At 32.2% G+C, this 26695-nt stretch overlaps 2 protein-coding genes across 2 annotated transcripts; both read left to right on the top strand.

Moving 5' to 3' along the window:
* The first annotated feature begins 16257 nt into the window (after window positions 1-16257).
* LOC106403369 lies at window positions 16258-17361 on the top strand. Its single transcript, XM_013844210.2, has one exon. The coding sequence runs from the start codon at window positions 16258-16260 to the stop codon at window positions 17359-17361; it is 1104 nt and encodes a 367-aa protein (XP_013699664.2).
* A 65-nt stretch (window positions 17362-17426) lies between these two features.
* LOC125579134 lies at window positions 17427-21230 on the top strand. The gene has a single exon (XM_048742760.1). It carries the CDS (start codon window positions 17427-17429, stop codon window positions 18291-18293), a length of 867 nt encoding a protein of 288 aa, XP_048598717.1. The 3' UTR covers window positions 18294-21230.
* The last annotated feature ends 5465 nt before the right edge of the window (window positions 21231-26695 follow it).

A 26695-nucleotide genomic window follows, 5' to 3' on the forward strand; every position in this document is an offset into this window, starting at 1 on the left:
TAACGAGACATAAGAAGATAGTAATGAAAATGAAGATCGTGAATTTGAAGAAGACATACGTGTTGAAGCTGCTGTGGGTGAGATTTCTGATGATGAAGATAATGAAAACTACAAAAACACACCTCCTTGTTCTGATGGCGAAGAAGAAGAAAATCCTCGGCCTTATCAAGGATGGAAGAGAGGCAGTGGAGAGTTACATATTAGGAAACTGTTTGATAGTGTGAAATTCTTCAAAGATGATGTATTTTAGTATGCACTAAAAGGAGGTTAGAATCTTCAATTCACGAGATGGGGCGATGTAAAATCTGAGGCAATATGTGGAGTAGAAGTGGATGAAGGAGAAACCCCATGTTCTTGGAGAATATATTGTTCGTATGAAGAATATGTGTTCTCAGTGGATGGTGAAGACATTTCAAGATGTCCACACTTGCTTCAAAGATGGACGTTGCAAGATATTGTTAGATTCACGCATAGCTAAACTATTCTTAAATGAAGTTAGGGAGGATCCGGAAATGAAACCAAAAGCAATCCAAGATCAGATTCAGCTGCATTATGATTTGAATCCATCTGATGACCAATGTCAGAAAGCGAGGAAGAAATGTTTGGATCTATTTCAAGCCAAGTATGATGAACAATTTCGTAGGATTAAGGACTACGAAGTCGAAATTAAAAGGTGAGACATTCACTTAAAGCTTTGTAAATTGTGTGTGTGTTCAACACTTTTTTTGGTGGACATGACAAATGAAGGATCACCAACTGATCTTCAGTCCGTCATTGGGACTGGTGGACTTGAAGGTTTTGATCGTTTCTACGTTTGTTTTGCTGTTCTCCGAGACATACGGCTAGCCTCATGTCGACCTATCTTTGGGATAGATGGGTGTTTCCTCAAAGCCACAAACAAAAGGTCATCTTCTAGCTGCTGTGGGAAGGGATGCAAACAACCAGATATACCCTTTTGCTTGGTCTGTTGTGCATAAAGAGAACACATACACATGGGCATGGTTCTTGCATAAGCTGAAGAATGATTTAAATCTTGGAAATGGAGATGGTTTCACCCTTGTTTCAGACGACAAAAGGTAAGTGATGATTCAATATGTTTTAGTTAATTCTTAAATGATTTTCTTATGGTCTCTATGTTTGTTATGGTGGCTAATTAGGGGTTGCTTATAGCTGACGATGCTGAGATGCCAAATATTGAGCACAAAATGTGTGCAAGACATATCTACAGGAATTCAAGGAAGCTACATCCTAACAAGCCTCAGTTGAAAAAGTTGTTTTGGAGTGTTGTTGAAAGTCACAATGAAGCTGACTACAAATCAAGTTTGAAAGTGTTAGAAGAGTATGACAAAGAAGTTTATGCAGATTTGATGGCCAGAAGACCCGAGACTTGTAGCATAGCCTCTTTCTTGACTGCTCTTTGTTGTGAAGATGCTCTCAACAACAATCCAGAGTCTTATAATAGGACACTAGAGAAGGCACGTGCAATGCCATTGGTGGAGATGCTAGAGACAACGAGAAGATTAGCTATGAAACGTATTGATTTAAGGAAGAAGATAGTCACGGATTACAAAGGAAAGTTCAGCTTGAAGGATACTAAGATGATAGCATCTAAGACAAAATATAGGAAGTATTGTAAATCTCTTCCTGGACCTACTGGTGAGTTCGAGGTCTCTGAAGATGGAATGCGGTATGCAGTTGATATGAGAGCAAATACATGTAGCTGTAGGAGATGGTGGTATTTGAGTGGGATTCCCTGCAGACATGCGCTTCGTTTCGTTTTGGATCAAAAGAAGACATATAAGACCGACAATTTGGTGTCTGATTGGTATTTGACTTCTAAGTGGCAACATCAATTAATACTCAGACTCGATCAAACCAGTAAAAGGGATCACGTTTAAGATTCCATCTGGTGATTCAACAATACAAGCGCCACCAAGAGAGATCTCCAAAGGGCTCAAGAAGAAACCTCAACAAAGAATCAAAGGAGTTAACGAGTCTTCAACAAAGGAAAAAAGTAACTGGTCACAACCGTGTGATGCATTGTTCAAGGTGTGGTTTTCCTAAACATAACGCTTCTAAGTGTCCTAATCCTGGAGTTCCTTGTCAACCTCGTCCACCTAGGAAGCATAAAACAACTATATCACATGATAAAGTTGCAGTCGATCCTGATGAAGGACCTTCTCAAACTCAACAAACGCAGACTTGAAGATTTCATGATGAAGTTGCACTCGTTGCTGGTTATTTTCAAACTTTTGTTATTTTCAGACACTTGTTGTTTTCAGACTTATGTAGTCTTATGACTTAATTCTGTTCTTTTCAAACAGATATGCTAGTAATTTCAGTTTCATGTTTCTTGATTATGAGTACTCTTCCATATAGCTAAATTTATTATGTGATTACTCTAATAATTTTTTTTTTAAATATGATTTGTGTGGAGGCCGAAGTTATGACACAAACACTAAAACATAAGTCACAACTTAAAAACGTTTCTCAATTAGTATATAGAGGATAGTATAATACCATCACTTAATTTCATGCTATTATACACAATCGATTCACAATTATCACATGGTATCACTTTTTCAAATTTTAGACACAAGTATAAAATTTCAAATATAATAAATTATAGTAGAATAAATTTTATCTGATATATTCACAAATTATAGTACTTATATATAAAATATAACTAAAGATATTTCATAAATTATAGTACTTATATATAAAATATAACTAAAGATATTTCAGTACTAAATAAAAATTATACCCAAGATTCAATACGTTTAAAAATATATTTCCGTATATTTTAACATCTGAAATTATGTTATAACTAAAATAAAAAAAAATTATATGTTAAAATATTTTCAATATTTTAAAATATCTATACGTGTTGACATTATCATCGAAAAGAGACCTGATATAAGTTTTAATTTAAAACAAAAACCACAACGATCTCATTTTCTAAAAACAATTTGTAATAATAAGAAAAACAATTTGAAAAATGTTACAGCTACTCTTTATATTGAAACATATTTCAAAATCATAGAATAAATGACATAAATCTACTAAATATATGTGCTTACAAAACTATAAATTTACATAAATCCTATTTAATTAATTTTAATTGATTTTAAAATCTATATTTAAAAGTTTCAATTAAGTCGACTATCCTAAACCAATATACAATTAATGAGTAGACATTTTACAATTACCATTTTTTTGGGTTATTCAATCGAATATGTAAAATATATATCAAGGACAAACAGGTTGAATAAATAGATTTTTCATTTGATTATGAAGTAACAAACATATTAATAGTTTTATCAACAAAAAAATAATCTCAGTCTTTCAAAGTGTATGTCAAAATCTAGTAACTAAATTAAACTGTGAAGATTCATTGGTGAGTTTATTAATGATTCTACACCAGAAGTTCTGAGTTTCGAGTCTCAGAGAAGATGAAATTATGCGAGTAAATAGAGACAAAAGCTTACATGAGATTTGCAGCATGGTGCAAGGGGTATCGCCAAACATGGATCCAATAGAACGGCTTTTGTGATGCACTCATGCGTAAATCCTCATAATGCAAATAGAATTATCAGCCGTAGAATCGTATGTAATATTTTTCATTGTTTGTAATAACACAATTGTTCAATTATTCAGCATTTAAAAAAAAAATTAAACCGTCAAGCGATCCAAACAAAACAAAGTAAAATATATATTAGGTTTTGGACCATGAGAAAAAGTTAAAAATAAGTACACTTTGAAACAATGGGCCAAATCCCGATATATATTTTACTTATTTCAAACAGCGGTACTGAGTTTTGGTCCATAAGAAAAAAAAATAAAAAAGTGCACTTACAGTTTACAGTTGGACCTGGGTTCAAGTTAGAACGGTTTATCAACGGAAAAGCGTGATTCGGGCTAGAGCCGTGCCAGATTAGTGTTATTCGGCCTTTAAATCGAAGATAAAAAAAATCACTGTTTTTGACGATTATAAGTTTCAAATCATATCTGCGTGTTTGATTTGATACATTTTGATCAAAACTTACAAGAATAAGTAGAAATATTTGTGAAACCGTGAAAATATGAAAAACCACTGCAAGTTGCTGAAAAATTGCAGGGTAAGGTCGAAGACATGGCTAATTTTGTTCTTCTAAAATTTATTTAACGTAATTGTTTTTTTTTTTTTTTTTGTCACAACGTAATTGTTTTCTATAAATGAAAAACTGGGCCTAACTCTGTCCGAACCCGAGTATAACTGTTTAATATACTTGCCACTAACCATTAGACTCGGCGTTCTAAAACGCGTTCATTACGCATTAGATAAATGTATAGCGCATAACCGTACAGGCGGAGGCGTAAACGGTGTATATATGAATATATATTTTTATACAAAATATAAATATAAAACTAATATATATACATGATTTTTACAAAAAATGATTATAAATATATTTTAAATCCAATTTTATGTATAAGTATATAGTTTAACATATATAACTAGTTTAAAATTATAAAAATTAAACCTATTTTAAATAATAAAGATGATAAATTTAAAATGATTTTGCAACAATTATACTAATATCTACAATCATATAAATATATAAATTAAGTAAAAATAATATAAATAATAACATTAATAAAATATAATAATAATATTAATAGTTTATTTTTTTGAATATTATGCTTAAAATCCGCCTAGACTATACATAATATCCGCCTAAATGCTGTTATTCACTCAAATTATATAAAACCGCATAAAACACTGTATAACATAAAAATAGTACGGTAGGCTACCGTGTAGTGCCTAAACGCCGCCTAAACGGACGTCTAGACCGTATTTTAGAATACTGATATAACTATATTACAACAACTCTTATTGTGCACATTATTAATATATAAATCCAAAAACAGATAAAAACTATAAAAATACTCCTTATTATACATGTATAATCTCTGATTAATTAATTCGACACTAAGCCCTACTCAACCGCATGCGGCGCCTAGAGAGTCTCGACATTTGTTATTCAACATCTCTGATACTAAATTAGCATGTAGTGTTTTGATTATTCATCAGAGTGATATGTTCATAAGTATATTTAAACTATGATATATGTATTTTATTATTTAAGAATTATAAAGTAGAATTAAAATTTTGAAACGAGTATTTGTTGCAGCTTTATGTTTTGGATTACATGAAATTTTGTCCAAAGTCTGTAATTCTCTCATATCTAAAAAGCCAAGATTATATTAACTACGTAATAATCTGGCTTTACGCTGGTAATATATCCAAATAATAGATGATAAATTTGGGAAATTTGAATCATTTACATAAAAATAAAATAATTTTAAGTATTGGACCTTATCGAAATTTCGGATTTAAAATTAATTTCCAATATCACAAACTAATACTTTCCAATACCACAAACTAACACATCATGTGTTAATCATAATCATGTGTTAATCATAAAAATATTAAGAACTTGCAAACTATGTATTAACCTAGTCAAACGATATATTAAATATTTTCAAAACTCACCGCCTCGATATAAACTTCTTAAACAAGCAAAAAAAATCATGCATACATTAAATATATTTTTATATTACAGTCTATAATACAATAGTTGAATAGTTTAGGGTAGGTTGACAAAAAAAAAAGTTTAGGGTATATACATTAACATACCCAAAGGAAAGGAAATTATGAATATTGCCAAATATTTATTACTTATATACACGCTCAAAATACAATACACATTTGAATACAGTACAAACAATTTGACTTTAGACTAAACCATTTTGATTCTTTTAGGGTTTAGATTATGTAATTAAACCCATTCAAAATTAAAGAAGAAAACATTAAATACACGTAGATAAAGTAATTAAAATTATAGATGATAAATTTAAAAACACGTAGAAGAACAATTATATAGTTCTATATAAATGTTTTCTGAAAGATAAGTTATTGTTTGTAACATGTACAATGAATATGAATGAGTATTTTCCAAATGATTACCAAGCACAACTTGATTGTTCTTATTATAAAATTTCAATAAGTTATATAAGTAAAAAGTATGTAATGTAAAAGTAAATAAATAGTTATAATTATATATTGCTTAAAAAGGTCAATAGAGTTAGCATAAAACTATATTTAGTCATGCATAATATTTTTTGTCCAAATGTTACCACAAATGCTTATTCATACTTTACAAAATAATTACGAACTCGATTCTTCTTATTATAAACTTATCAGCGTGTGTGATTAATACATTTTGTAAGGGAATATTGACTGGTTGAAAATGTATTAAGATTAATATGGAAAATATATTATGTTTTACTAAGGGAATTTAGACGATGAATTTGATGTGATTTATTTTAATTAATTTTGTGATTTTATTTTTTAATGTGTTTTGGGAGAATGCGTGATGACACGTCAGTTTTGTTTTTGAGAATCAATATGAAGCAAAAAATCATATTATTATGGCATTAAATATATTTAATATTATATATACTCTATAATAAAATAATTACGAACTCGATTCTTCTTATTATAAACTTCTCAATGTGTATGATTAATACATTTGTGTAAGGGATCACTACAGAAAAAACGTCTCCGTAACGACGAAAAGTTACAAGGAAATTTTTTCCTCGTAAATTAACTTACAAGTAATTTACGAAGATGTTGTGAGACAAAATGGAAATTCGTCATAATGTAGACGTAAAATTACAAAGAAAACGTTTCGTCGTAAATGCCTTGTAAATTTACGACAAAAGTACATCGCGAACAATATTTGTCGTAAATTTACGAGGATATTACGATGAAACATGTTACCGTTATTTATTGGTGAAAACGTGTATTCAATGCACTTTGAATTGCCTAATTTCATTGTGAATTTCTTGTAAAACTTATGTAAAACCCTAGTAAAGTTTTCCTAGTAAAATCATTGTTATACTTCACCTACCAAACTCGAAATATTTTCTGTATATATGTCATTTCTTACGACTCATTCTCTCATAACACACAAAGGAAAATAAGAAAAAAATTCTGAAAAAAAAATTCAAATTTTTTTTTTAAAAAAATGCCCGAAACAATTCCCCAAAAAAATTTCCAAAAAAAAATTCCCAAACAAAATGGCGGATGGCGCTAATATTTACGAGTTACGGAGTTGGATGTATTCCCATAAAGATTCGGAAGAGTGAGTGACGAATGCATTTCTGAGCAGACTAGCGACATTCATGTACCAGGCGGACTCTTCACCGATCATGCAGGAAAGCGGTAAGATGTTTTGTCCTTGTCGAAAATGCAAGAATTCAAAATTTGCACGTAGTAAAACTGTATGGAAACATTTAGTAAACATAGGATTTACACCATAATATTATATTTGGTATCAACACGGAGAGAGTTACTCGCTAGGTGCTACGCGTACGGCGCACCCGGGCCTAACGATTTATTAGAAAAGCGGAAAAAACTCGGGGAGTATGCAGAAAATAATTTTTTTGTATTTTTATATGTATAATACTTCATTTATACGTAAAATACGACTTTGTATGTATAATACATGTTTATGTATAAAATATCATTGGTATTAAAATTCATAGATTTATAAATATATACCATAATGGATATAAAATATAATTGTATTTGTCATTAACACAAAAAAATATAACTTTTTTATACATTCTAAAGAATTATTTATTGTAAATGTTATTGAATCTACTGGTCATTCAACTAAAGTAAATCATGGTTGCATTGAATCTACTGGATGTTATATTTTTATTCAACAAAGGGTCATATATGAAGGTGATATAGATTACGTTGAGTCTTTGTCAAAATCTTATTGTTTTTCACAATTAGGGTTTCTTAGAATTTTAGAGATTTTGTTGTCGGGAGAAGAGAAGAGAGTTGGTAAAGATGTGGTTAATGATTTTTTGAGCTTGGGCTGGACAAATAGTTCCAAATATTTGGGCCAAATTTTATTATGCCGAGGAAGTAAAAGTTATGCGTAGCATTTTTTTTCTTATTAATCGGACGCTTTTTCATTTATACATATTCCACGTCACTTACGTGGCCGAGCGTAGAATGTCACCGAACTGCCTCACCTCGCCACGGTCCCATCCCGAATCACGTTTAATCGTTTGCGTAATCGGCCAGGTGTCCGATTTTTTGAACAAGGGGTTCAAGACATGATTACTGATGCATTTTTAGAAACAACTACAACAATAGCTGATGACTGGAATTGAAGAAGAATCGAATTTGGATGCAAAAAGGTTTTATGAAATGCTAGATGCTGTAAATCAACCAATCTACACTGGTTGTAGAAAAGGTCTTCTCTAAATTGTCTCTAGCAGCTAGGATGATGTATTTTTAAAACGGATCATAATTTACCTGAGAATTGCATGGATGCATGGGCGGAGTTGTTTAAAGAGTATTTGCCAGAAGACAACGTGTCTGCTGAATCTTATTATGAGATTCAGAAATTGGTTTATTGTCTTGGGTTACCGTTGGAGATTATAGATGTTTGCATTGACAATTCATGATCTACTGAAAAGGTGATGAGAAGCTAGAAGAGTGTCGATTTTGCAAGAAACCGATTCAAACCGCAAGGACGTGGGAAGAATAGGGTATCGTACCGAAGGATGTGGTACTTACCAATTACAGACATGTTAAAAAGCTTATATCAATCTAAGAGGACTGTTGCATCGATGAGGTAGTATGCCGAACATGTCCAGAGGGATGGCGAGGTCGCTCATCCATCAGATGCAAGAGCGTGGAGACATTTCAACAAGGTAGTCCCAGATTTCAGTAGAAATATTTGGAACATTTATCTTGGGTTATGCACCAATGTATTTAGTCCATTTTGGAATGTCTGGGAGACAATATTCTTTGTGGTCGGTCATTATTACGCCGCACAATCTGCCGCCGAGAATGTGCATGGAACAAGAATTTTTGTTCTTAACCATATTAATCCCTGGGCCGAAGCATCCAAAAACGGTCGCTAGATGTTTTTCTTCAACCATTGTTACAAGAGCTAAAGGAGTTGTGGTCAGAAGGGGTGACGGCGTATGATTGTTCGTTGAAAAATAATTTTACGATGCGAGCAGTTCTGTTGTGGACGATAAGTGACTTTCCTGCTTATGGGATGTCGTCTGATTGGACAACACATGAAAGATTATCTTGTCCATATTATCTTGGATCGACGGATGCTTTTCAACTGAAGAATGGTAGGAAGAGTTGTTGGTTTGATTGTCATCGTTGCTTTCTTCCCATTTCTCATCTGTACATAAGAAATATGACATTTTTTAGGTACAAAAGAGTTGTCAGAGACAGTCCTCCTCCATATTTCATTGGCCAACAGATCGAATCGGACATTGATTATTACGGAGCTCAGGAAACAGTTAAGTGTAGTGGAAACTGGCATGTTCCTGGAAATATGCCTGATGGGTATGTTGTGGCGCACAATTGGCATAAGAATAATATATTTTGGGAGTTACCTTACTGGAAGGATTTTCTTTTACGTCACAACCTCGATGTGATGCATATAGAGAAGAATTTTTTTGACAACATCATGAATACAATACTGAACGTCCGTATGGACTTACCGTATATTTGCTCAAGAAGGGAGTTACATATCAAGAGCAATGGAAACATTCATGTTCCTATCTTTCGGTTGTCATCAGAAGCCAAAACAACTTTTTTTTGACTGGGTTGCATTAGAAGTTAAGTTCCCTGATGGTTATGTTTCTAATATGTCAAGATGTGTTGAACGAGGTCAAAAGTTCTCAGGAATAAAGAGTCATGATTGTCATGTGTTTATGCAACGACTACTTCCATTTACCTTTGCCGAACTCCTACCAACAAATGTACATGAAGCAATTGCAAGTAAATATTAATTTATAATATATGTACATATGTTATGAAATGTTATTAATTGAGTTACTTTTGCAATATACAGCCATCAGAGCCTTCTTCAGAGATCTTAGCACACGTACGTTCAAGGAAGAAGTCATCGAACAACTTCATGAGAACATTCCGATCATATTGTGCAATATGGAGAAGATATTTCCGCCTTCATTTTTGACGTCATGGAGCATGTAGTTGTCCACCTCCCGTATGAAGCATTGCTTCGTGGACCTGTTCACAATAGATGGATGTATCCGTATGAGCGTTCTATGAAACATTTGAAGGGAAAATCAAGAAATCTTGCAAAGGTCGAAGGTTCAATAGTTGTTGGGAGTTTGACAGCAGAAACATCTAACTTCAAATCATACTACTTTGCTCCAACCGTTCGTACAAGAAAAAAAGTTCCTAGAAAATATGATGATGGAGGAGTACCGACATCATATGCAGTTGATGGCATTCCTGACATTTTCTGTCAAACTGGACGGTTTGGTGGTAAACTGAAAGATGTATAGTGGTCATGTGAAGAACATAAGCATAGTCCCCACACTTATATTTTGCTCAACTGCAAGGATGCAGTAATCCGTTCCTTTGAGAGGTAAATATTCTTGTGAATGTTAATTATATGAAAATTGTTAATTATATATGCTCTAAAGCATTCATTTTATTTGCAGCATGTTTGTATCTCAAGTTGAAGAAGCAATACCAGTAATATCCTCAACTGAGGTGGACGCACGGAAAGATAAGCACTTTGTCAAGTGGTTAAAATCACATGTATATATATATATATATCTCATTTTAACAGTGATGCTTTAAGATAATTTTAACGGTGATGCTTTTTGTAGGTTGAGTATGACGATCCATATTTACCGCATAGGGTTTCATGATTTGGTCCAAGGTTCAGTAGCAAAGGTCACCACATCACCTATGTATTTCACACGAGGTTTTACCTTTCACACATACGAGAATGGGAGACATCGGGCAACAAGTAACAACGGAATATGTGTGAAAGGCGAAACAAACTTTTATGGATCTTGCAGGTGATTATTGAAGTTGAATTTTCGGGGTTATTGAAGCTAAAATGCGTCCTCTTCAAATGTGAATGGTTCAACCCCGTTGTGAACCAAGGTGTTCGTGTTAACAAATTTGGTGTTGTGGATGTCAATTCTGGGAGAAGATACAGCAAGTTCGAGCCTTTCATCCTAGCTTTTCAAGCCGAGCAAGTTAGCTTCCTTACATACCCTCGCCTTTGAAGTTCTGGGATAAATTGGTTAGCTATTATAAAAATTACACATTGTGGATGAATTGTTGCTGGAGAAGAACCACCTTTGCAAGAAGAAGACACTATCAATGAAGTTGACGTACATGATCAACAACTTAATGAAATCTTTTTGATCGATCCGGAAAATCAACAATATGAATATCTTTCCGAAGATGTGACAGATGAAGCAAGTGAAGACGAGTTCGATGGAAGCGACGATGATCATTGTACTGATCTTGATGAGAACGAAAACGATTCAGAATGATGTAATCTATGTAACAAATGTTGTTTTTCTTTTTCATTTTTTCATTTTAATATATGTGTAACAAATGTTGTTTTTCTTTTTCATTTTCTTATTTTAATGTATATGTAACATATGTTGTTTTATATAATATGTTTTCTTTTGGTTTTAAAAAATTAATGTGGAGATTAGGGTTTAAGTTGGATAAAGAGATAAAGAGGAAGAAGATGTAAAGAAGAAGATGGTGTTATAAGATAAATGATTTTGGGGTTTAGGTTTTCAGGTTTCTGGGTTTAGGGTTAAGCCTCGTAAAGTCGTCGTTAACAAAAACACATGCCTAGTAAATTCGTCGTAAATGAAAAAAGCATGAGCGTTCCACATAAATTCGTCGTAAATTTTCCACATAAATTCGTTGTAAAGTTAAAAACACGGGCATGGTAAATTAGTCGTAAATAAAAAAAGGGGCCTGGTAATTTCGTCGTAACTGAAAAAATACGGGCCTGGTAACTTCGTTGTAACTTTATGACGACTTTACGAGGAATGTCTTTTCTTATATGTACGCGACACCTCAGAACGAGCCAAGCTCGTTCATTCCTCCCAAACCCCTCTCCACTCCTCTAAGGTAACCTCTCTCTCTCTCTCTCTAATTTTAAGTGGTTAGTATCAGACTAATATTTTTAAATTAGTTAGGTATCAGAATAATATTTTTAAATTATGTCGTTAATGATAAAACTAACTGTAATTTTTTAAGAAATTTAGATGAGTTCCAGAAGAAAGCCAGTTGCACTTACTTACTCTCAGATGTTTCATGATGGTGTTGGGACATTTTCTTCCGGTCTATCATCTTCCGAGGCAGTTCCGGACTCACAGAAATCTCAGAGATTTTCTTGGAGTCCTCCTCCTCCTCCTGTACCTCATATGCCTCCCCCACCTCCTCCTCCAGCCGCTGCACCTCAGCCTGTTCCTGCAGGCGCAGTTCATCCAGATTTGCGTGTGCCTCCATCTGCCCCATACGCAAGATATACAGTGGAGGATTTGCTCGCCCAGTCTAGACAAGAGGGCTTGGATGTTCTGGATCCCGATAGACCGCCGGGAACTTATTGGTAACTTATTATTTTTTAGTACATTAATTTTTTTTAAACAACTAGGTTCTCTTTTCAGGTTTGAGGCGAGCAACCGTGTTGGCCGGAGCGTGTCGGAGATGGTCAAGGGCTACTACGACGGAGCCTACCCGAATTGGAGCAAGACTCCAGACCACGTTAGGACGACTTGGTTTAAATGTTTTGCGGTAATATATTTTTTAAAAAAAATCTAATTATATATTTATATCTAATTAAATATTTATTTTAGTTTTTTCAAAATTTTGTTTGTTTCAGCAAAGGTGGCACTGGTCCTTGGGAATCACCGAGAGGGTGAAGAGGGAGTTCGTTGCAAAGGTAAAGACCCACCTTTGCAACACTGGCTCCGATTGGACGGACAAGTGGGAGATCTACGGTTATGACGGAAAGCCCACCGAGCTCACGAAGGAAGTATGGGGATGATCTCATCGCCTTTTGGAAGCTACCCTCTTCGATCTGTAAGGCCAACTCCTGCTCCGCTTCCCGAAGAACGATGGACAAAGATACTCATTTGCCCATGGTTCACAGAACCGGACAAAAACCTCACGCCGGGATCCGTCTAGAAGCTGTAAGTTGTTTCTAATATTTATTTTGAATTTTTTAATTAATTTGAATTTTAATGTTTATTTTTATTTAATTTTTTTGTTTGTAGTATGAGAAGACGGGAGTCTTACCATCTCTGTCTGATCTATTTAAGAAGACTCACGCCACATCGGACGGAATTTTTGTGGATCCGGCATCCGAGAAACTCTTCAACGCAGTGGCTTCTCGGGTTGAAGAGCGGGAGATGCAATTAACCCAGCAGTCTCCCAATGGATTACCCGTCAAACTGACCACCGAAAAGGTCGACAGGATATTCGAAGAGGTAAAACTTCATAAATTTATTTAAATAAATTTAGCTATTTAATAAAATTTAACTATATTAACATGTTTGTATAGGTGGCTCCTAAAAAAAGGGACGGACGGTGGGCATAGGTTCTGTTAACGAAGTTGCTAAAGCAACTGCGTCATACGCTTCGAGACGGGATGAAGAGAACTCTCAGATGAGAGCTCGGATAGATAACCAGCAGGATCGTTTAGACTCTCTTGAGGATCTGCCGGACGTGATGGCGGTGGGAAACCCGACTATGCAGCGAGCACTAAATGAGAGACGAGCAGCTCTCAGGATGCCAATACGGAATTTCGAAGATGCCGATCCAGACCGTTCTCAACCGAGCACCGCCACCGACTACTTTGATAATATGTAGTAGTTTTTTTATTTGCTTCGTTTTGTATTATGAATTTAAATATTATGTTAGGACTTTTAAATAGTTTTTTTAAAATATGTTTTCATTTTCATATTTCATTTTATATTTAAAATTTTTAAAATTTAAAATTTTAAATAACATTTTTATTTTTATTTAATATTATATGGTAAGAAACAACGAGAATTCGTTGTAAATTTTACATGGAATTTACAACAAAATCCTCGTAACATCGTCGTAACGTTTACATGGAGCTTACATGGGCAGCATTGTAAAATCCTCGTAAATGTTACATGGAGTTACATCGAAATAATACGAGTACTTTACATCGAAATAATACGAGTACTTTACAACAAAATGTTACGTCTCGTTTACGACAAAATGTTTCCTTCCGTTTTACGAGGAAAACATTCTTCGTAAACTTTACCACGTGTTTATGACGAAACCTTCATACGACGGACGTTTAACAACGAAACACCCATTTTACAACGAATTTACAAAGAATATTACCCTCGTAAAAAATATGATTTCTTGTAATGGGACTTTTGACTTTTGAAAATGTATTACGATTAGTATGGAAAATATATTATGTTATCTTAAGGGAATTTGACGATGAAATTTGATGTGATTTATTGTAATTAATTTTGAGAAAATTGTTATTTAATGTGTTTTGTGAAAATGCATAAAGTGATGACATGTCAGCTTTTTGTGAGAATTATTATGGATATATATGTCAACTATTTTTTTATTAAAATCATTGTGGTAACTGGCACATTAACTTTTACCTTCAAAATGATTTTCAAATAATAAATAGAGGATTTTATCAGAGATGTCAATTCTTCATGGAACATTTTTGCTTACATATATTTCCAATTGAGGTAACAACACTTGTTTTTATTCCAACTTTCTTTATTTTGATGACCCCTAAACTAAGAATTAAGGGAAAGAAAAGTTTATGACATGACTCATTCAGCACTGAACATAATATTTTGGTTGACTTAACATTATTTAGTTTGGTAACATATTCTGTAAGGAAAAGAAAATGGAAACTTTTTAATTGATTTATATACTTTACATACACTATTTCATTTTCATTTTGAATGGTAATATTCAATATGTTTCTTTTTGCATTCAATATCATATGTTTGACTTATAATCAGAACCATAGATTTTGAGATGTATACAGTTTATAAGTGCTCAAACTGAAGAAGGCTGACCACATACACATACTTGCATTAGATCTTAGGAGTTGGTAAGAATATGTTTTCTTTCTCATAAAATCTGTTGACTGTTTCTTAGTTTTTGTTTCTCGACATGCTTTTTATCACGAAATGATGTCAACATTTTAAATTCAACATTGTTAATTTATACGTACATTTTTTTTTCTGAACTTGCAGGTGCTTCCAAAGTTTTGAGGAAAAGAAATCGTATAAAGGTAAACATATATTTACTGTATTCAAATAATTTATGTATATATAATTATTATATATTCTTATTGCAAGCAGCCATATCAGTTTTAAAATGACAAAGAAATGATTAGTATTGGGTCAATTAGTGAGTATTAGTAATATCAGTTGTCACGCAAGGTCGAAAAAGTTGTTGGTGGATTTGAATCTATGAAATTTTATAGAGGTGAAATTCATCGAGATATCAAATCTAATCCATGTTACCATTCTCTGAGATCTGTACCATCTAGATATTATCTATATATTTAGATTAATAGTTTAATATATATATATGAACTCGTGGTCCCTCTGATTCATCTATGTACGACTTTTTATGATAGGCTTAGGAATCGATGTGTTTCATGATTAAAAATGAAAGAAGTTTCGCAATGACAGTTTTTTTTTATGGATCTTGCCTTCTTATGTCATTGCACGACTGATGAACATTTATTCTTCCCTTTTGATCAAGGGTGTGCAGACAATGATCTTGAGTCAGATATAATTGGATGAAAACTGAAATAAATGCTAGATTGTTATGCTTTTAATACCAAGAATGTTTGTTAAAATGTTCTTCAAAGTCAGGGATATTATTTTCAGGTAAGAGCTCATAGAGTCTTTAACTAGTTTTTAAGCTGTGAAGTATATCTACAGTGATATATTCTATAATAGACAATAGACAATAGCTCCTGGTTATGTTTTGTATTATTTCATATATGGTTTATTAATGGAATATTATTTTATTGAAGCATGGCAAAAACCAACTGTGGTGAGCTTAAGAGTACCAATGACAGTGAGCTTCCTTGGATGGCGAAAGGTAGCAAAAGTTCAACAAGGCGTGAAGAGAAAGCAATTGTACGAGTTGCAGACTCAGATGTTGAGAACAAAGACAAGAGTTCATCAGGCACAATGGCAAATGAGTCAGAGCCTGGAAAGGTTTTTTCCCCTTTTCTTTGTGTTCCTCACGGTCTCACTACACTGACATATATCTGATTCGATCCTTTCTGTTTATGGCAGCTTCTAGGTAAGCATGTGGCAGAAAGAGTAAGGCATGTTCCAATGAAAAAGCGGGGAATGATGGTTGCCTCCATGTCACCAAGAAAGTCATGTGGTCGACGTGGAATCTCAGAACATAGGCCGGAGATCAACCATGTTTGGAAGTTAAACCCAAAGAATGATAGCAGTGGTCCTGACTTTTCTGGTATTGCGTTACTTGCGGATGCTGCGTGTAATTTGAGAAATGATCTTGCACCAGCTGTTGACCGTCTGCCTTCTGAAGAACCTGTTGTTCAGCAGCAAGATGGCTCGACCATATTTCCCCATGCGGTTGGTTCCACAGATCAGGTGGGGCGAGGCAAAAAGGATTATGTAGCTCCTGAAAAGTCTTCGCTTGATTTGGCTGCGAAGGGCATAGCAAGCGTAGGAGGGATGATAATAGCTACTAAGGGAGCAAGTGAAAGTGAAAATTTTGCACCTGATAGTGGAGTTGTCATAAAGTCAGATAAATCATCGGTCAGTGAAGCCACTGAGAAAAAGAATTTAAGGTTACACTGGGACTTAAATGTTTCTATGGATGCTTGGGGTCCACCTTGTGATGTAGAAAATGATGCCTCTGAAAAAGATGTGAAGGGAGCAATCACAAATCCAATGCCTCCTAGAGTGAGCCAACCTATTGATGGTTTTGTTGTATCAGCTGGGCAAGAAAAGTTTTCATCAGCATGTGGTCCTAAGGCTGAAGCAGCTGCTAGAAATGGAAATAAGTTCAAATCTGGTTATAATTCCCCGCTTGAGGATGGAGAATTAAGGGAGCCATACCGTAGGGGGAAAAATAAGGTTGAAGATGAAGGATTCTACTCCATGGCTGAAAATAATGACAACAAGATGAATGATTCTGGTAAGAGAATCTTGGCAGAGACTAAGCTGGGACCATTAGAGCGTAAATCTCATGATGCATTGAGAATTGGAGAGGCTCATAACAGAAGGGACGTAGAGAAGAATGATGTGGCTCGCATGAATGATTTGCATCTTAAGAAGCGGTCTTCTTCTTCTTCAAGGAGGTTTGTGTCGAGACCATCTAAGGACTTGCCTTCGCATGATGCCATCCCAAGGACAAGGCAAGTTTTTTCTTTCCATGCCTCATCTTTAGGTAATTTTACTTTTTAATAGTTCATTATTAACCTAGTAATGGTCCTTTTTGTTTCAGATCTGATGATAATGAAGAATTGAGAATGTCTCCATATAAGTGTTTTGGGAGACATGAAAGGAGTTCTGGTAGAGGATACTTTAGTGGTTCAGGTTCCAGACCTCCCTATGTGCTCGAGCCTCGACACCCTGAAAATCTAGGTATGATGGGCGGCTTTGATCAATCAGGATCAGGGTCCGGACAAGGATCACAACCCGATGGTTATGTACGTAAACGTTTCTCAAATGGGGGATACCGCGGTGGTCGGTTCAGAAGGTCTTCAAATGGTGGGGATCGTTTATTGAGAGGCAGGCACGGTGATAATAACCAGTTTTATGGTCGGATCCACAACTGGATGAGTGGTAATAGGAGAGGAAGAGGTAACTCTCCTGTCTTTAGGAGATCTAGAAGTCGTTCTGCAGTCCCGTGGAACGGTGGAGATAGATTATCTCATCCTCATGATGGGTTTAGAGCCGAGGAGAGGATGATGGAGAGCGTGAGGTTTCCTTTCCATGAACGGTTTCTTGAAGATCAAGAAATAGGTTTCATGTCACCTCCAAGAAATAGAATGCCGCCGCTGGGATTCGATGAAAGGAGGAGCCATGATTCTGGAACGAATCATAATAGCTTCAGGGGAAGGAGATTTGGGCTAGGCCAAAGACATGATGCTAGAAGATCTTTAAGAAGACTGAATTCTGGTAACATCAACAATTTTATACCTTTCAGACGCCAAAGAAGATTTGATGATGTGGAAGATAACACTGGCGGAAACATGTTTGAGATGAGGCAGCAGCAAACTAGGCGGGCTGACGTCACGGAAGATGGCGGTGATGATGTCGCCTGTTCAGGTTTCGCAAAAGAGAGTCGTGGGTGTAACCAAAAACAACAACGGCAACGAGAACAAAGAGGGTAATGAGAACAAAATAACATAAGAGGATCTTTTAGGTTTTTCAATAGAACCTCTCTCTTTTTGTTTGTTTTGTTTTGTGTTGGTTGATTAAAATTTTCATTTTAAAAACATTTGTCTAATAAGAGGAGAAATAATGTCATGACAATGTTTGTTGCTTTTATTTATGAGTCAAACGATGTTTTTGATTTTTTTAAGAAGATATTTTGTTTTCATTTTTCTTTTTATCATCGAGATTTTAGGGTTTGTAGCTTTCTCTTACTTTAAAAATCTTCTTTCTAAATATCTTTCGTTTTTTTTTTAATTACTATTTGAATTTTTAATTTGATTTTCTTCAATAAAAGCGCAAATTACGCCACTGAGGCAAAGAAAAATATAATGAGATAAGTCTTGTGAAGATTTCACTAAGGGTAGCAAAAACTTATTCATTACATGCATATAGACTTGAACATCAAATGAGTTTGAGGACTTTAACTCCAAACGCAATCTCTAAAAATGTACCAATGGTTATCCCAAATATTTCAACAACAATTTCAGGGACTATCTACGACCTCCATCCTTATTATGTATACATTCTTTTTTTTTTTACAACAAACATTTACAGATTCATGTTGACTCTGTAAACCAAATCGGTAACTCTGCATCCATGTGAACGACGAAAGATGTTAATTTCCTACCACTGTGTGCTAAGCTATGCGCCCGTAGGTTCTCCGTCCGGAGTACATGAACGATATCTGATTTGAGAAAACATCCTTTTAAAAGCTTGATGTCTTCCAAATAGCTTTCAAATGCTGGTCATTCTTCTGGTTCCGAAACCATCTTCACTAACTGAGAACAATCCGTTGCAAACGTTACCTAAAACTGTCTTAAATTCTTCATACATTTCATTGCCCAAATTAATGTCTCTACCTCCGAAATGAAAGGGTGAGAGACATGCCCTTACATTCTTTACCTTTAATGAACCATCAAAACCCGGTAAATTGCTATACCAGCCTTGCCCTGAAAATAAATCTTTATCTTTTCACGATCTATCTATGAAGCACCATCGTCCTGGTGTTGCTAATATGAGACTGGTCTGTATCTGATACCCCTTTGTTGGGTCATTTACTATATGTGCCTCAGCCCAAAGTATTGACTCCAATTCTGCTATTTTAAGTATTTCCCTCTGATCAATATCAAGATTGCTAAAAACTTTGTTATTCCGGCCTTTCCATATATACCATAATATCTATGTAAATTGGTGGTCATCCATCTTTAGAATGACTCTCCAAAAAAGATGATTCATATTAGCGAAAAAATAATTGATATAAAAATATTAGGATGCGATGGTATCTTAGATAATGTCCACACTTGACGTGATGGAGGATATTTATTATGTATACATTCTTATCTATTATATTAGTAAACTATTTGAAATTTACCTCGACATGTTTTAAATTTAAACCTATTAAAAATATTGTGACTTAATATAATTAAATCATTTAAGTTGAAGACCAACCTAATATACTTCAATCTAATTATGATAATATTTGAAAACTAAAAATTTACCGCCTACACTATCATCTTAAATATCTCCTACTAATTATATATATTTAAATTTTGCCTACACATAGAAATTTTTTAATACAAAGGTTTGTTATACTATAGAAGCCAATATTTGACAAATGTGGAATCCTATACTATATTCTTATCTATTTACTATTCCATAATTTTTAAGATGTCATATATATATAGTAGTATCTAATCATAAACCCCATATATTATTTGACCCTCCTATCCTCCCTAACTAATATTATCTAACCTTCCTATTTCTAACGTTCCAAACGTGACATACCAATGGAATCTTATAATATAATTGCTATACTATAGTAAAATAACTAAATACAGTATAACCAATAAATATATGTTACATACGCAAAACCATGATTAATAACATAACTATATATCGTCTTTAGATATTTCCCAATATATTCTCTACATATTTCAATTTTATATCAGGCAAAATTATATCTCAATTTTCAATTTTTCAATTTAGAAATGAATAAAAAATCTTGATTCAGAATGGAATTTGTTTTTTGCGCATATCATTGTAAATTTAAATATGAATAAATAATTGATTATTGTTATAGTATATTATAAAATATATTTTTGCAAAGCTTTTACGAGTGTTGTCAAAAAAAAACTTTTACGAGTAAATTAATGATATTTATTTAAACAGAAAAATAATAAATGATATTTATATAGTTCAAAAAAATTTTAGTTTAGCGATTTCAGGAATTTTCTTATTTTATTCATTTCCTGTTTTTGCTCTTTATATATATCTATATATTAATTACATCCCATCTTTCCGGAAACTGTTTAAGAAATTTTGTTCACAACTTATTCAGTTAATTAAGGGAACTAATCATTATGACTTCAGAATATTTGTGCAGCCAATATTATATGAAAATAATAACTATATTTAATATATTAAAAACCCATTTAAATTTCTTATAAATCAATAGCAACATTCTAAATTCATTTAAATTCCTTATAATTAATTTCAATACCTACCAATATATAGTAAAAACTCTATAATTTAATAACATTGGGCCTGCAATATTTTATTAATTTATAAAGTTATGAACTACAAGAAAATATATCCTTTTCAGATTCCTCTATTTTGGAAATATTTTTTTTATAAAATAAGAAAATAGTTAATTCTAAACTTTAGAAATTTGACTTTCATGGTTTTATTATATTATTTGGTTTAGATGAAAAATGTGTCATAGCATTTAAATGTGATGTTAGATATAATTTGATTAAATACTATCAAAATATATGCATGTGTTAAAAATAGAAATGAACTCAATTATGAATAGCAAACTAATAATAAAAAATAAACATATATAATTTGTATTTATTTATATTATTAATTTGGGATTTTAATTGGACCATATATTTATATATCCCAAATATTTTGTTTTCATATTTTTAGGAACTGATTTCTTATCCGTAGAATACAACTAATTTGTAGAAATCAGTTTCTACAGGTTTTTAGAATTATAGTAATGTGTAGATTTTGATTTCTACATGTTTTAGATTTACAGTAAATCTGTAGAAGTCGATTTCTACGTGTTTTAGATTTATATTAATGTGTAGATTTTGATTTCTAAACATATTAGATTAGTAGGTTAAGCGCGGAATGTGTATTCTAAATATTTTTAGAATACTCTTATTACGTAGATCACGTATTCTAAACATTGTAGATTCAATAAAAAAAGTGGATTTCGTTTTCTACTTCGTAGAATAATATTTCTACTTTATTTAGAACAAAATCTGAAAATTATGATTTAAACATTTTTAGAACTGAAAAAATACCACTAAGTTCATATAGGTATTTTATCAGTAGTTAATATTTTTCCAATTTGTTTTGTTTGTAAAACTATTTATTAAAATTATTTTCAAATGTATTGAAGGGTATTATAGACAAAAATAGTACAAAATAGATATTAGTCTAAAAGGACATAGTTTTCATTTTTTTGCTCTAAAAGTTTTTTTCCCAAGTTTATTATCTTATTATTTTATCGATTTGTTTTTTATTTTGAATCAGCCCGACTCGGGACCGATAAAATTAATGAATTTTCCGTCTTTACTAATTTACCAAATATTAATTTATAGAGTTTTCTAATGTATAGTAATCTATTACCCAAAAAAGATGCCTGATCCCTATTTAGACTAAAAATATTTACTATTTCAAAATGATATTGGTATATTCTGATCATAACTATTAAAATATACAATTTACATATAACTTGAAATATACCGATTTCCTTAACATATTTAAAATATAAATACATTCATTAACAAAATATAAAAATGAGGAAAGGTAACCAAAAATATAGCTATGTAAATGAGAATCAAGAACGAAAAATATAATAAATATATTCAGAAACACACGCTCAAATTCAACTCAAATTTTTATCGGGTTTCTATCATTGTTATTTGAACCAAGCCAAAAACTAAAATAACAAGACCCAAACCAAACGGAAATTCATAAATAACTTAACTATTACTGTATTTCTTGAACCGAAAAAACCATAAACGTATCAAAACTAAAGGGAAAATAAAAAATTACAAATAAAAATAAAACCAAAGTTAATGAACTGTCATCGAATCATGTAAAATAAAATTTAAAATAGAAATTATAAATAGAAATAAAAATAAAATAACCCCGCGCAATCACACGGATCAGAATCTAAAACTTGGATGCACAAGTTTTTTTTTAATTTTGTATAAATAATTATTTATTGTCTTAATAATAAGATATATTTTAAAATTTTACCTGCATTAAATAATTATTTAATATGGTATTTATAAAAATAAAAATTTTATAGTTTATATTTAGTAATTGATTTTGTCATGTAAACTATCAATTGTAAGAAAAACAAAAATTGCACACCCAAAAAATCGCGATATGTTCAATTCATACCTTGCTTATATGACTGTGCAAGAACATAACTCTACGGTCGAAAAATTCAAATAACATATATATTGTTTACTTTTTTTAGCGAAACATACATAGTCGTCACTGCCCTGCCACATCATCTATTTTGGTGACATGAATTTTATATCAGCTATTTTTACTGGCGAGGATGCCACATGTATAAAATATGTTCTTTTTAAAACAAAATAATTGTTTTATAAAAATAACTTTTAGAAAATGTAAAATTTTATAAGTTTTTATTATTTTGTAAATTAGAAAAATTAATTAATTAATAAAAAATTTAATCTTATATAAGAGATATATTTTAAAAGTTTTCGATCCTATCATAATACCATCCTCATAAGAGTTATATTTGTATTGTAATGATTCAAATTCAATTCTAGTGTTGCAGGCGCGTTATCCTCGATTAATTATTGTTATGTTGTTTACATTTAAAGAATTTAGAGTAACATATCATAAATTTTTAATCTCTTAAAATAAATTTATTCGTATGAATACAAAACCAATCGAAAAGTTCTTTACACACACATAACCAAGATTAACATAAAAGTAATTGATAAGATCAAAAAATTATAAGTTTTGTTAATTTTACTAAATACTAAGAATTTTAAGAACTTATATTTTCAATAAAGGTTTTTTTTATAAAACAAAATTTTGATTTTTTTTAATAATATTTTTAATTTATTTTATAGTAAATAATTATAAACGTTTACAAAAAATGATATTTTATAAAACAAAAAAAAATAAACGGAGGGAGTATGTTTTATAATATTTTTTCTATAAATGTATTAGTGTTTCATTGTTTACACTCATTGATGAGTGTGAAGGTATACTCAGGTGAATGCATTAGCTCCATAAAAGAAATGTTATAATTTGTATGTTAAAACATGTATTAATTTTGCCTCATGGTTGTATTTTAGGTTGAGAAAATCAGATTTCCGTGCGCCAGTGAACATAGGAAGCCATGAGATGGTAAGCATGAATGAGATGGTTGAGATGATTCTCAGCTTTGCGTAAAAAAAGCTACCAATTAACCACATTTATAAGTATTGCAACAGAGGAGCTATGAAGAAAATTAATACAACTAGGTTTCTTTTCAAAACCATTTATAAATACTGAGTGCCACAATAAATAAAATCAAAATATTTTATTTCATGTGAAGTACCTTTTGTTTCTGGATATTTTTTCTCCAGTTTAGTTGTGTAAGTTGTCTGTATTAATTAATAATTTTTTATTATCCTTATTATGTTTGTTATATGTTTTTATTTTATTTTTAAACTTCTTGTCCTTACCGGACTCTTAAAACAAATACATGAAGACTTGTAGAAATAACTATAAAATGAGTGAAAATTTTGAGTATTTGGGCTTTAATGAGTTTTAAACGAATTTATGTATTTCTCATAAGAAGACAATAGCATTGGTCTGTTAACATTGGGCATGTAAACTATTTTTATAAGACAAGAAGAGTTCCCATAAACTCACTGTCTTTCTTGAAGTTCAGGGAATCCCATAAGAGAGGAGGTTAGGGGCTATGTTCTGACCACTACGACCAGTACGGAGATACTCGAAGGTTGAGTGACGGATGCTGGAAACACCTGTTTGAGAAACTGGAGAGGCAGAGAGACATTTTCTAGAAGATCGTTAAAGCTAAGAGGAATCAATGAGTTTTGTGGAGATGTAGATTGGTTCATAAAAAATGAAAATCATATATATAGGGTTTACAGAAAGGCTACAAATCAAAAACTTTTAAGATCAAGCGATTTAAGATGGGGAGATGAAGAGTTCACCGGTGAAAAAATAGATTAGGAACAGACACACAGCGCAACTCTGTAACTCAGACTTGTCTAAGACAATGATGAAAAGAACCCTAACTCATGTTAAACGAAGACAATTTCCAATATGGATAACTATAATTGTTGTTTTTTCATATAACGTGATGAACCTCATTTAATTCTTAATTCTTAATTCATTTTTAAATGAGGTTCATCACGTTATATGAAAAAACAACAATTATAGTTTTTCCATATTGGATAACAACAATAACCCGGGTTCGAGCCACATGCTTGACATACTTTTCACACTTTTTAAAAGTGGGACCCACCAAAATGCTGACGTGTCGCCTCAGGAAAGAGGGAACGGTCTCATTATGTTATAGATTTGGGGATTTTTCCCCCTTTTACTTTTTCTTTCTATTTAGATTTTGTTTTAATTAGATTTTGATTTAATTTGTTTTTTTTTTCTTTCTTTTTTGTCAAAATTCGTTTTAGTTTTTAACTTATATTTAAAAGTTAGTTTTTAATGTTTTTTAATTAGATTGGATATTTTAGCATATATTATAATAAAAGGACTAATTTAGGTTGATTTTATACTAAGGGGACAAAAAGTGTGTTTTTATTCAATATTGGAAAAGTTTCCAATAATATATAGGAGATTTTATCATAGATGTCAATTGTTCATGGAACACTCTTGCTTACATATATTTCCAATTGAGATAACAACATTTGTTTTTATTCCAACTTTCTTTATTTTGATGACCCCTAAATTAAGAATTAAGTGAAACAAAAGTTTATGACATGAGTCATTCAGCACTGAACATAATATTTTGGTTGACTTAACATTATTTAGTTTGGTAACATATTCTGTAAGGAAAAGAAAATGGAAACTTTTTAATCGATTTATATACTTTACATACACGATTTAATTTTCATTTTGAATGGTAATATTAAATATGTTTCTTTTTGCATGCAATATCATATGTTTGACTTATGATCAGAACCATAGATTTTGAGATGTATAGATATAAGTGCTCAAACTGAAGAGGGCTGAGCACATACACATACTTGCGTTAGTGCTTAGGAGTTGGTAAGAATATGTTTTCTTTCTCAAGAAATCTGTTCACTGTTTCTTAATTTTTGCTTCTCGACATGCTTTTTATCACGAAATGACGTCAACATTTTAAATTCAACATTGTTAATTAATACGTACATTTTTTTTCTGAACTTGCAGGTGCTTCGAAAGTTTTGAGGAAAAGAAAGCGTATAAAGGTAAACATATATTTACTGTATTCAAATCATTTATGTATATATAATTATTATATATTCTTATTGCAAGCAGCCATTTCAGTTTTAAAATGACAAAGAAATGATTAGTATTGGATCAATTAGTGAGTATTAGTATTATCAGTTATCACACAAGGTCGAAAAAGTTGTTGGTGGATTTGAATCTATGAAATTTTATAGAGGTGAAATTCATCCAGATACCAAATCTAATCCATGTTACCATTCTCTGAGATCTGTACCATCTAGATATCATCTACAGATTTAGATTAATAGTTTAATATATATATATATATATATATATATATATGAACTCGTGGTCCCTCTGATTCATCTATGTACGACTTTATATGATAGGCTTAGGAATCGATGTGTTTCATGATTGAAAATGAAAGAAGTTTCGCAATGACAGTTTTTTTTTATGGATCTTGCCTTCTTATGTCATTGCACAGTTGATGAACATTTATTCTTCCCTTTTGATCAAGGGTGTGCAGACAATGATCTTGAGTCAGATATAATTGGATTAAAACTGAAATAAATGCTAGATTGTTATGCTTTTAATACCAAGAATGCTTGTTAAAATGTTTCAAAGTTAGGGATATTATTTTCAGGTGAGAGCTCATAGAGTCTTTAACTAGTTTTCAAGCTGTGAAACATATCTACAGTGATATTCTATAATAGACAATAGACAATAGCTCCTGGTTATGTTTTGTATTGTTTCATATATGGTTTATTAATGGAATATTATTTTATTGAAGCATGGCAAAAACCAACAGTGGTGAGCTTAAGAGTACCAATGACAGTGAGCTTCCTTGGATGGCGAAAGGTAGGAAAAGTTCAACAAGGCGTGACGAGAAAGCAATTGT

Source organism: Brassica napus, chromosome A10 (assembly GCF_020379485.1).
Source record: "Brassica napus cultivar Da-Ae chromosome A10, Da-Ae, whole genome shotgun sequence".
Taxonomy (NCBI): domain Eukaryota; kingdom Viridiplantae; phylum Streptophyta; class Magnoliopsida; order Brassicales; family Brassicaceae; genus Brassica; species Brassica napus.